Source organism: Dunckerocampus dactyliophorus, chromosome 1, assembly GCF_027744805.1.
Source record: "Dunckerocampus dactyliophorus isolate RoL2022-P2 chromosome 1, RoL_Ddac_1.1, whole genome shotgun sequence".
Classification (NCBI taxonomy): Eukaryota; Metazoa; Chordata; class Actinopteri; order Syngnathiformes; family Syngnathidae; genus Dunckerocampus; species Dunckerocampus dactyliophorus.
Genome location: NC_072819.1, coordinates 9246129 through 9259326, shown reverse-complemented (window position 1 = coordinate 9259326; position 13198 = coordinate 9246129). Strand labels below are relative to the sequence as shown.

Sequence of the window (13198 nt, the reverse complement as noted above, 5' to 3'; positions counted from 1 at the left end):
CCTCCAGTACCCTTGCAAGGATTTAGAGCTTCTCCAGTGTTCCATGACTAGTATAAAAACCACATTGTACCTCCTGTAGCCGAGGTTTGACATACGGTCGTACCCTTCTCTTCAGCACTCTGGAATAGACTTTCCCAGGGAGGCTGAGGAGGAGAAGGCTAAGGAAAATAAAAATCCCCCTATAGCTTGGACCCACCTTCCGGCCACTTTTCTTGAAAAGGGGTACCACCACCCCGGTTTGCCAATCCAGAGGTACTGTTCCCGACTTCCACGCAATGTTAAACAGACGTGTCAACCAAGACAGTCCCTCAACATCCAGACCCTTGAGGAATTCAAGGCGAAGCTCATCCACCCCCCCCCAAGCTTTGCTACTGAGGAGTTTTTTGACTGCCTCATATCTCATCCACAGTGAAGGACCTGTTCGCATTGGTGTCCTCAGACTCTGCTTCGTCTATGGAAAGTATTACAGTGGAATTGAGAAGGGCCTCAAAATATTCCTTCCACCACCCGTCTATGTCCACAGTCCAGGTCAGCAAGCCTCCATCCCCACTGTAAACGGTGGGGCAGCCACTATACTGTATATTCACCTTTTACAATTGTAGATTATTTTCTTTTTAGTGTGGCCCTAATCATCCTTTGTAATGTTTTTTTATGTTATTTTTACATAAATATGCCGCAGGCCAAAAAAAAAAAACAGCTTCCGGGTGGAAGTGGCCTCCGGGCCGGACATTGGGCACCACACTCTTACCTCAATGCGAGTGTCAAACTTAATGACAGAGTCGGGGTTGAACTGGATCTTCAGGACAGCCTTTCCTCGACCTGGCACCACACCCTCGCACGGGCTCACTACCATACACGGCAGAGGACACACATCAAGTACCTGCAGACGAACAAATCATTTCAATCTACGCACGAAAACTACGCCACAACTTAAACAGTGCACCTACTCGGTAGTAGGCATGGTTATGTCCTTTATTGTGTAAAACTGCCGTTCGGATGGAAGGCATATTGAGAGGCACCATTTCAAACATCAGACGGTCCTCTGATTGCTGGATGCTCGTGGTTCCAACCTGAGAAGAGACGATCACAGAAAAACCTGCCAAATCACTCGACTGGATGATGTCACGTACTTACATAGACAAAAGTATCCACACAGACTTTCAATAATAATAAATACGGTACATAATAAATTAAATAACTATTAAATCAGTTGTTTGCTAAAGTATTTAATATATATAAAATTGATTATATATAATAGTATAAATACAAATATATTAAAATTAACAAATTAAATAAAAAAATATTGCATAGTTATGTATATGTATATAATATATATTAAATCAAAAACAAGATTTTGAAATAATTGTATAATATTTTTAATTTTTATTTTATTTTTAATATATTGTATAAGATTTGCCTATGTGTCCAGAGTTTCAGGACACCCTGCATTCTAATAATTTGTTACTGTGGAAGTCCTCTTGACTCAAACCAATTTTTTTTATTCACCAGCCTTTTTTTCTACAGAAATTCTGATGGATTCAACCCAGACAAATAAAAACTTGTTTACATTTCATCACAAGTAGTCATGGAAAATCATACTTGGAACTTGCGGCCTCCTCCCAACTGTGATGATTAATTTTGTCGTACGGCATACTTTTTTCTAATTCTGGTGTACTTTGAAGAAATTTGCAGAAATGTAAACATTGCAAAGAGCTGCACCGAAAAATCTCTGAAGCTACTTTTCCATCCATGATCGACAGCTGTTTTGGTCGTCTTTCAGAATAAGTCCATATTTTGCAACTCATACGTTGCCTAAGAAAATAAGTACAATAATTAAGTAAATGTATCCAGATGAGGCGACACGCTCATACTACCAGTTTTCATTTGAGACCTCAGCAATGCAGTGAAGGCGTTGAATGTTGCCATCAATGACATAGAGGTCAAAGTCTCCTTCGTGAGGGGACGAGAAAGAGGCGTGCCACACCACCTCACATTCTAGTTCCCTGTATGCCTCCACTGTGCCTGGGGAAGACGGACATACTGGAACCAGTCTACATAAATCCAATTTAAGAAGGTGAAAAGAACAAGTAATCCTAATATAGACACGGTCAGAACCTGTGGCTGGTCGAATGGAGAAGAGGATGCCGCTCTCTGGAACAATCGGGCACCATGTGAATTCAGCTGATTGGTTACGTGGGTTTCGAAGGGTAATCCAGCTTCTGTAGCCTGATGAGGCCAGCAGGTTCCGGGTGGGACCGAGTATCAGCAGGTGGGTGGACAGTTCCAGGTAATTTCGGACAACCTGGGCCTTGACCAGAATCTGTCCAGGATGTTGCTGATTCACTGAGTAGGACACAGGTCTACAGAATATAATAATAGTAACAATAATAGTTAAAAAATTAAACCAAGCCTGTAAATAATGTTTTAAAAATCCAGAAAAAAATATCTAAAATGAAAGTTATACACTCATTTATATTTGATTGAGAAATAAGTCTTTGATCCCGTACCAACCAGCAAGCATTCTGACCTCCAGAGTGGTTATGTGTTCATGAATCTAAACGCTAGATCTAAATTAAATTGCATTCTAAATTAAATTAAATCTAAATTAATTAAATCTAAATTCAATCTAAACTGTTAATTTTAAATCTAAATGCTAATTTTAATGTAAATATTCAATCCATCCATTTCTGTACCGCTTCTTCATTAGGGTTACGGGTAAGATGAAGCTTATCTCAGCCGACTTTAGGCGAGAGGCAGGGTACACCCTGAACTGGTCGGTTAACTCTCAATGTTAGATATAAATCCATCCATCCATTTTCTATGCCGCTTGTCATCACTGGGGTCGAGGCGGTGTACACCTTGGACTGGTTGCCAGCCAATCGCAGGGCACATACGAACAACCATTCACACTCCTATTCATACCTATGGAGAATTTAAAGTCTCCAATAAACCTAATATGCATATTTTTTGAATGTGGGAGGAACCCGAGTACCCGGAGAAAACCCACAGACGTATGGGTAAATTCTAACCCAGATTTTCCGATCTCCTTGTTTAAATGTAAACGTTAACTTGTTAAATACAAATGTTAAATATAAATACCTTGTGTACATAAATGGTAAATCTAAATGTTAAATCTAAATTCTAAATGGAAATGTTAAATCTAAATTTGAGAGATGATGTCTGACTACCTGTCATTTCCACATTGCTTCATCAAATTCTCCAGCTGTACCCGTGTGTTCAAGTATTGAATAAACACGAAAAATATACCACGAAGATTACAAAGCCTGGTCTGTTGCAAGGAAATGAGATGGAAAAGTATCATATAAAACAGTGATCAACAAAATCAGCAGATGAGCAAATACTTTTTTTCCAGTGTGTGTTGAAATGAAACCCGAATTTAATGAAATGTATATATTGGTTTGCTTGGAATGCAAGAGGACACAAAGTTGCTATCTCCTCCCACCTGTAGAAACCACCCAGCCTGTGGCCTTGAAAGGTCAGCGGTATTCGGTTACGGGACCCCGGTGGCAACACATGGGACAGTGGGGATGATCCTTGCAGCTCGGGGCAGTCCACCTCCAACTGGACCCTCACAAACACTGACAGATGATTGGTCAGCTCCAGGTTCTGCACACACACAGACTCCACACACACTTCGCCGAAGTCCACCAGTGCCGGGCCTTGTCAGAAAATGAGACAGCAGTACAATACATATTACTCTGATTACACTCACACCCAAAATAGTACAAAACCTACCAATGACAACCTGGTAAAGCTCCTGAGCTGTTAATGCCCTGTCACAGTCTGCCACCTCCTGGCTCGAAGCTGGAACTGCATGCGATTCCTCTGACACCTTGATAGGAGATACATTAACACCATCTTGTGCCACATGAAAATGCATTTCACTTATTCCTTGCTCCATGCCGCACCCTACCAAAATGTTTTTAAAATAGAAGAGAAAATGTATTTTCTGGAGTACAGATGACCATGCGTTATGGCACTAACCTGCCCAATGCTGGGCATCATGCCCTGGGACCGGCCAAAGGAAGCATGCTTTGGCCTGCTCTTGGACTTCTGTTTGGCCTCCATGTCACTGAGGAGGATCTTGGGTGGTACAAGGCCTTGAGAGGATATAATCCCAAAGTCGTCTTCCTGTGCTTCCTGTCTTGTAACCAAACATAAAGGTTCCTCCTAAAATCACTTACATAGTTAAAGTTGCACTCCAAATAATTCGACACTCGCTGAAGATTACACACAAACTTTCAATAGAATACTACTGAAGACTAGAGGACTACTTTGCTGCCAACTACAGCAAGTTTAGACACTTTGCAAATAAATACAATTTACAATAAGGGTTGTATAATTGTGAGTGTGACTGTCATTTGTATTTTTGGGGGATTTTACTTGGTCTTCATCTTCTGCAGGCGTGCTTGTCTGAGTTGCCTGATGAAATCGGCGTAACTCTGTCTATGTTTCTGTCTTTGCGCCAACTCCTTCCAAGTAAAGCCGTACTCAGGATCCACATAGCTATACCGGTGTACTCCGGTGAAGATGGTCCTGTAAGCACAAGATCAAGATGTAATTTATGTGTGTCATGTGTGACCTGTGTGTTCCTAACGCTACCTGTATTGTGTTTGTGGTGAGGACGGGCGGATGCTGCTGGCTCGGTCATTTGGCAAAGCCACAAAAACCTCACCAGGTGAATTTTGACCCTTCCTTCTGCGATGCATGTGGAACGTTGTCTTGCAGGCATTGAGCACAGCAGCACGCACCATGCCACAGCAACGGGACAACTCGGTGGACGGAATGCGAGGACGTGAACCAGTGGGATTGGTCACTTCTGGTGTGATACCTGAAAAAGCAGCCAATCGTGTCAGCGTTTTGTCATTTGCATGCCATGTATTATTTCTGCCATCGTTATGATTTCATTGAGAATTAATTGACATATAGCACACACACATACATACATGACACAAAGTAATTCCATTAATAATGAATTCAAATAATTATGGGGCTTGTGGGACGCCTAACTACTAACTAGGGCAAGAGCCTGGTTCATTTTGTCAGTAGTAAGAGGAGCCTGCTCACAATGCTGCCCTATATGTCACCAGTTCTGTTATTTTTTTGGAAGGAACTTCTATGCGCAGCCAATGCGTTGAGGGTGTCGAGTTTGGGGGGGTCTTTGGATCTCATCTCTGCTATTCGTAAAGGATGTGGCCCTGATGGCCTCATAAAGCTGTGACCTTCAGCGTTTTTTGGGGTGGTTGTGAAGCTTCTTCAAATCTGGGGCCATGGTTCTCAGGCAGAAAAGGGTTAATTGCACCCTTTGGGTCGGAAGTGGCGTCTTTCCACAAGTGGAGGAGTTCAAGTATCTTGGGATCTTGTTCATGAGTGAAGGAAGGCTGGAGTGTGAGACTGACAAGTGCTCAGCTCAGCATACCGTGGTGTGGGAAAGAGAGGTCAGCCAGAAGACATAGCTTTCAATTTATCGATGGATCTATAGTCCTACCCTAACCTATGGCCATGAGCTTTAGGTAATGACTAATAGAGCAAGATCGCAGAGTTTCCTCTATTGGGAGGCGTGACTCAGAGATAGGATGAGGCGCGCGGTCATCCGGGAGGAGCTTAGAGTAGAGCCGCTGTTCCTCCACATGGAGAGGTGCCAGTCGATGTGGCTCAGGCATCTAACCCAGATACTTCCAGGACACTTCCCTGGTGAGGTGTTATGGGCATGCCAAGCCTGGAGGAGGCCCCGGGGTAGACCTAGGCCATACTAGATGGATTATGTCTCACAGCTGGTGTGGGAATGCCTCGGTGTCCCCCGGTGGAGTTGGCGGGAGGCCGGGAAGTCTGGACTTTTTCACTGAGACTGTTGACCCGAGTAAGTGGATATATACATATTATATATAAATGTATTAATATTAGGGATGATTAATTTTTTTATCAGATTAATCACTGTTTTCAAATTAATCATGATTACTCACCATGTCGCACTAAGTTACCTTATATTACATTATAATATTACCTTGTTTTCCAGTGTACTTTAAACTAGAAAAGAGTACATTTGGAATACAGGAAGTGAACAAATGTATTGCAATTGATGTGAAATAATAATAATAATGTTGACCAGTAGAGGGCACTGCGGACTGCGGATAAACGTTGTACAGCACTACTAGGCTTGTTATTATAATGGTTCATGGTTTTAATTAATCCTGAACATGCATATGAGTCAAACAGTAGCACATCACATAGTACAAGTCACAATTTTGCATGTCCAAAAAGGAGTAGGAAGAAGCAAAGCTTATTTATTCCTACCCCTCATCAGTTTCACATCTCTATAACATGTCTATAACATGTCAATTTGCTGCGGGGGATTTTTCAGTGGCTGCTATAGGCAGGTGGCCGTTCTATAAAGGTGACTGCTAAGACAGGTTTGACTGTATATACACATATACACATGTACATACATATATACAGTATATATACAGTCAAACCTGTCTTAGCGGCCACTTTTATAGAAAGGCCACCTGCCTATAGCAGCCACTGAAAAATCCCCCCCAGCAAATTTACATGTTATAGACCCTGTGTATAGCAGTCACCTGTCCAAGGCGGCCAACGGCCACCCGTTTTGTCTCCCTTGGTCAATATCTGACTGCATATAGCAGCCAAATTACCAACTCAAGTAGAAGCTTCATGCACAAAAAAGTTTTGTTTTTCAATCAATGAAGGCGTCGTGTGTAGACTTGAATTACTGAGTCCTAGCTCAGTCACAATCATTCACAAGATCCACACAAACTGTCAGTTGTTCCACATAAAAAAGCCGTCTTCTTTTGAGCTTGCTATTTCCTGGTCAAACATGTAACTTTAAGAGCATTTGCACCAAAACATTACCGCAAAGTAGGCTGGGAACAGGACGTGCTCCCAGCAACACTACAATAAAAAAAAAAAACATGTGCTAGCATGCATGCGACAGCGGGAGCAAAACTGAGTTTGGTTGTACTTAATTGAAGTATTTTATCAGTTATCAGTTATTATTAAGCCTCTAGCTTCCTTTTAGTAAGTAAAAACCTTGGCTATGATTGCACTACATCATCATGTAGACCTACAAAGTACACTTGGAAGAACAAGAGGTGAATAAATGTATTGCAACTGATGTGAAACTGATGAGGGGTAGGATTAAATAAGCTTTCCTTCTTCCTACTCCTTTTTGGACATGCAAAATTGTGAATTGTACTATGTGATGTGCTACTGTTTGACTCATGCATGTTCAGGATTAAAACCATGAACCATGATAATAACAAGCCTAGTAGTGCTGTACAACTTTTATCAGCAGTCCGCAGTGCCATCTACTGGTCAACATTATTATTATTATTTTTTCCCTTTTTTTTTTCTTTTTTTTCCCTCTACTGGTCAACATTCAAACTGGACACCAACCTGTCTATAGAGGCCACCTGTCTATAGCGGCCACTTTTGCAGACTCCCTCTAGTGGCCGCTATAGACAAGTTTGACTGTATATATATGTATGTGTGTGTGTCTGTGTGTGTGTGTAGGTATACGCATACATACAAATTAATACATTAAAAATATATAAATATATATAAATAATATATAAATACTTGTTTGCATATTAAAAATGTAATTGTTTTTTTTTATAAAATAATCAACTTTTTGCTTATGTTAATAATTATTTTTTTAAATACTTAAAATGTTTAATTCAATATATATATATATATATATATTTCTCCATTAATTTTATTTGTATTATCAAGTTTTATTATATTTAAATTATTGTTTTATAATTATTTCTTACTAATTATTAATTTAATTACATTACACTTTTTGTGTATAATGTGTTTATATAATACTGTATGTGTATGTTAAATGACACCCTGTGTACCAGAGGTCAGACCACTCTTCATTCACACCTGCTAGGAAAATCCTAATTAACATGCTTGGATGTCTAATCTTGTCTCATCTCATCAGTGTGTAGAATCTTATTACACTTTGTTCCCTTCCATGTGAGATTCAGATCATACTCCTAACTTCAGCAGAGGCCTGTACGCTCTGTATACTCTTCTTCAAAGGGGAACAATTTGGACAAATGACAACATTTTTAAGAATCTAGTTTGCATTGAATACAATCAAGTATTCTCTATTACTTACCAGGATTTAATTTAGGGGAAGGCGGTATCATCTCAAGTTTGCAGATGGCTGATAAATATAGAGCGATGGTGTAGAAGCTGCCAAACTTTAGCTCGGCGTCATCCTCACTGGTACCTCTACTCCCTCGGCGAATGACATATCCCAACACATCAAGTTTCTGACACATTTGGAACTTCCCCTGCTGCCGTGCGCTGAAATACAAAACTATGTCCTGCGGAAGCAACACACAGCTCTGCAACACTGTGCTCCATTGTGTCAAGCAACCGCTGGTCTTACCTGATGCTGTCCAGGGGCGATGGTGCCGGAGGAGGGCTCAGTGCCGAAATGCGCTAACCTCCGGAAGCGGAAGTTGACAGAAAGATGGGGGCACAGGTTCTGCAGCACGCAAAGTCGTTCCGCGCGATGACCCACGTTGCAAGTGGAGAAGTCAAAGCTATCTGACGGACTTGGAAGCACAGCCACGGGCAGCCCCGAGCCTGTCACCGCTAATTCGGCAATGCTGTTTCCTGTCAGGAGACAAAAAAATTAATTATTGCACTCATCAAAACCACTCAGGACCTTGTTCAGATGTTTTTTGTATTCATTTTTATTTAGATACTTGTGTTTTAATATATTTTATACTCTTAACTAACAGATCTGCATCACTAATTTCATTGTATGTCGTGACTATAATGACAATAAAGCTTTGGTACATGCGCAGCTCTTACCTTCGGCGGCTAACAATCTAAAATAAAAAATGAAATGTGCGCATTTCTTTACAATCCAGGTTAATACTACAATGCTTTTATTTTGAAGCTTACTTTGCACTGAGCGGGAAGTCACTGTGTGCATGTTTTAATGCTGTGCAACTAGACAGCAGTTATGCTGTGGAAAATGAGAGAAAATGCAAACAAAAGAATAACCCAAATTGTTACAAAACTACCACAAACAAAATGTAATTTGTGTACCGTTTGGGTGAGTGAAGCCATGTTTACTTCCAACTGTGTCGAAGTGCAGAAAAAGACAATAGTCCTGCCGGCTTGCTTTGTCACCACGCTTCTTGGGATGTAATCTTAGGAAAAGAAATTTAAAAAGGTAATTTTCATCACTAAGGCATTATCTCCATGCTAGTGTGGTGGTGCATACAAATTAACACTACATTTTAATAAAAAAATGTAAATGTATACTTTTTTCCACAACTATTGAATTTCAAGTTTACCTGTGGGGAATGGGACTGAAGCGGACTGCCACAGTAGTTTTCTTATATGCTCCCAGGTGCCCTTGGTTTGGAATACACTCCAATACGGAACATTGGACGGCAGCATCTTGGCTGCACTGCTCGATTCTGGCCAGCAGGGCGGCGTCTGTGCTCTTGTCAAGGTTTCCTCCCTACACAGATGCTTCACAATTTATCCATCCCTTCATCCCTTCATATATATATATATATATATATACACAGTATATATATATATATATGTAAATACCGATTATAACGTTTTTTATATCTACTTTTTTTTACATTTAGATTTAACTGTAGTTTGTGCACACCTGTAGGTAAGAAGGGCTCCAACAAATTTGGATTTGATAAACCGTACCTGTTGATTTGTCCAAATCAAATTTGACATTACTACTATCACATCACTACTATCAGGAAAACCAGAGTATAAAGCGGAGGGAGCCAACTGCTGTCGGCCAGCAAAGTGCACTATTTGTGTATAATACTCCAGGCAGCCGGTGTGCCGCTACGGAGGTCAGGAGAACCGAAGTATAGAACGGGAGGAGCCACCTGGCATGGCCCAGCAAGGTGCACTGTATTCAGGCACACGTTCCGAGCAGCCGGTGTGACGCCATGGAGGTCACTGGCAAACTTTTTGAACTTATCAAGTGCTGCAGCACAACATGCCTGAGGCATGGTAGTAATGTGGCATTTCAGGTGGTTGATAAGGTTTTTTCTGTGCTCGATGGTTTGTTTTTCCCCTCATCGCAGAGCATTTGGTATAACTAGCACACGAAATGTCTCTGAAACAGCTGAATCAGTGAACGTTTGCTTACAAGTGAGCTAAGGGGACGTTACGACAGGCCGTTAACGTCACAGGCAGGAGAAAAAAGGAGCACTTGATTCGCTCACCCCAACACAGTACGGGTAATCTCGCCTCATTGGAGCGTTTTTTTTAAATTACTAGTTATCTGAACTATTTTTAATGTTATCGAATTTAGCGGTTATGATAATTCCTTCATATCAGCCTTGTAATTATCATGCACCCCTAATATCTATATATATTTATTTTTATATCATAATTTTGACCAAAAATCTGCGAATTTGCTAAGCTGTATCATTTTTATTTGAGAATGATACTTTTTGGGAGAATTACCTGCCAGCAGTTTTTTTTTATGGTTCATTTTGAAAATCATTAAATCTGTTCACACAAACTAAGCAGTTTTATGTTTTGCACTTTGTTACCTTACTGCAGGGGGGCCCAAACTGCGGCCCGGGGGCCATTTTTTATTGTACGTTGTAGAAATTAAATTAAACAAAAAATAAAAATAAAAACAGCAACAATGGGGGGGGAAAAAAGAGCAAAAGGTGTAATGTAGCAAGGAAAAGCTGAAATGTTGTTAGTAATAATTAATAATAAATACGGTTTGTCATCTAGAACACAAAGCTGACTTTAAATACATATTTGTCTTTTTTTTTTTTAGACTATTTACTAAAGAAAAAAATAATCAAATGGCCAGTGCATCCTTGGACTTTTCCATATGCAGCGCTCACCGGAAAAACTTTGGACATGTCCGTCTCTTTTATCTCGCTCATGCTGTGGCGTTTTCCTTACTAGTTCGGTTCCAGCAGCTGAACCCTTCAGCAGGCAAACCCAGTCACATGCGTCGGGTCCGTTGTTGTTCAAGACCACATGCTCCACACGAGATGTCCCAAAGTAGACGGGTCCGAACCACAGACAGGACAGCGAGACTCCCTGTAGAATGTTGCACAACAGATACAACCACTAAGTGTATTTGCATGACTACTATAAAGACATCACAGTACAACACAAAAACTGGATGCAGTACCTTTGTGTCCAAGATCTCAAGACGCTGGTCCACCACCTGACCCCTAATACTGAGAACTACAGGAGGCTGGTTTTGGAGCTTCACCCTAGAGAAGCAGAATTAGAAATATTTATGACTTCTATCAAGACAATTAGGTCTTTTATTGGTGTGTGTTAGTAATATCATCCCATTTTGGTGCAGAGCCAGGTAAAGGTGCATATACAAGATTTATTTTTCTTCAATGAATAATGCATCTGTCATGTTCCACATGACAGATGGTGTCTCTCTGTTCGCTGTTTTCCTGTTTCCTGGTCCTATTCTCCTTTTCGTTGGCCTGTTTCCACCTTCCATGGTGACTTACAGCCCTAACTGTACCACCTAGCCTTTGTTGTTATTTTGGTACTTTGCATTTTTGTGTATCATTTTGCTACAAAGACTTTATTGATTCAATTGACACCATGCCCTTGCACCCAACACCAAATCATAGCCCCACAGAAGATCTTAATGTCAAATGTTCTTGCATAGGCAGGAGGTTGGTATCTATGAAGGTATAATAAAATTGGTGTTGACATAAACTGATGGAAGTCTAATAATCAGTCGAGGGAAAGGCTTCTTGAGACGTCATCTGTACTTCTGTGAAGAAAGTGTCGAACGTTTCGCTCCTCATCCAAATAGCTTCGTCAGCGAACTAACAAGTGCTGGTAGCCTAGGCCTTAAATACAGTAAGAGTGGGCGGAATTGGTGTGCCAACACCCTCCTCCTATGGTTCCTTACACTAAGACTGGGCGGAGTAATCCTGCCATTAGCACCTCCGAACAAAGGCAAGTGTAGCTCCCTGTAGTTGGGTATGAACTCCTGTACGACTGAGAGCCTACACAGACGCATTGCTTCTAATAATCAGTGTCACTCTAGTTTACTTGTTCATCGAGACATGCAAATGAATAGGAGCATTGTGTGTGTCACTGTTGGACAAACTAAAACAAATAACCTGCAGCTTCCGCTTGTAATGCAGTGAAAAGCAAATCTTACATCGCTTTCTCATTTACGTGTCTGGGTTTGTCAGCATGCAGTTCAACATTAAGCCACTTGGTGGCACCAGCCGCTACGACTCCAGTGCAGGGTGAGAGTCTGACAAAAGTGTCTCCACTGTGCTGTAGATGGAACACACCTTTAAAACAGACACACACACACACACACACACACACACACGGGTGAACAATGTTGCAGACTTAATAAGCAAAATTGGCATGATAACGAAAGTAGATCCCTGATATTTTCAGAGGTTGCATTCTCCGAATGGTGTGTAATTGAGATGACCATAAAAATCCTATTTTTGACTTTCTAATCAAGTGTGGGCTTGCAACCTAAACTAACACACGTGGAGCACACAATGTAACTGTACCACACAGACTATGCGAGTATCGAGTGGGCTTAAAGTGGGATAAACAGAAAGGTAATGACATACAGGAAACAATATTTGATGATGATTGGATAACCACTTTCTGGCAAAAAATATTTTCATAAGAATTGGCTAGCTATACTTTCTTAATATAAGATTATTTTTCTTGAAGAAAAATTGCAGTGTTGTTCTAAAATCAGCAAATCTTTACATATATTTTCTGTATGTGAGTCTGTTCTTAAATTTAGAAAGTTAGACGCTTGTGGTAATGCCACTCTTCTTCCACGACAGAGCGCCGTGGCCATCTTGTTTAAGTATGTGTTCCACAGCGGAAGAAGATGCGAGCGTCTTCATCACATATACATGAATGCACAGGCAACAGTGCGAGGGGATACGGCGAGAGATAAATTTAACGCCTAGCTTATTGTGAGGTCTGATTTTTTTGAGGAGGCTTTTTTGTGTAAATGTATTACTCTTTTGAAAGCATATTGTTTGTGATGTGTGAGTAAGGGCGTAAATATCAAGCTGATTCACTGTATATAATAATTCAAAGGCTGGGCTATAGGGGGCAGTAACACCTACCTGCTAGTTAGAACCAGCCTAAGAGAGAA

At 40.8% G+C, this 13198-nt stretch overlaps 1 protein-coding gene across 1 annotated transcript in view; it reads right to left on the bottom strand.

The window, feature by feature from the left end:
• The window catches only part of LOC129193862 (cilia and flagella-associated protein 47-like), a 71593-nt gene that overhangs the window by 57387 nt on the left and 1008 nt on the right, over positions 1-13198 (bottom strand). Inside the window, exons 4-19 of the mRNA XM_054799008.1 lie at positions 12218-12356; positions 11210-11294; positions 10975-11115; positions 9363-9532; positions 9112-9215; positions 8441-8670; positions 8165-8375; positions 4624-4852; positions 4405-4557; positions 4006-4165; positions 3757-3853; positions 3464-3680; positions 2116-2360; positions 1892-2022; positions 948-1070; positions 749-880 (exon numbers count right to left, since the gene is read on the bottom strand). Coding sequence (XP_054654983.1) covers positions 749-880; positions 948-1070; positions 1892-2022; positions 2116-2360; positions 3464-3680; positions 3757-3853; positions 4006-4165; positions 4405-4557; positions 4624-4852; positions 8165-8375; positions 8441-8670; positions 9112-9215; positions 9363-9532; positions 10975-11115; positions 11210-11294; positions 12218-12356 — 2567 coding nt within the window. The remainder of the gene's footprint in view (positions 1-748; positions 881-947; positions 1071-1891; positions 2023-2115; positions 2361-3463; positions 3681-3756; positions 3854-4005; positions 4166-4404; positions 4558-4623; positions 4853-8164; positions 8376-8440; positions 8671-9111; positions 9216-9362; positions 9533-10974; positions 11116-11209; positions 11295-12217; positions 12357-13198) is intronic.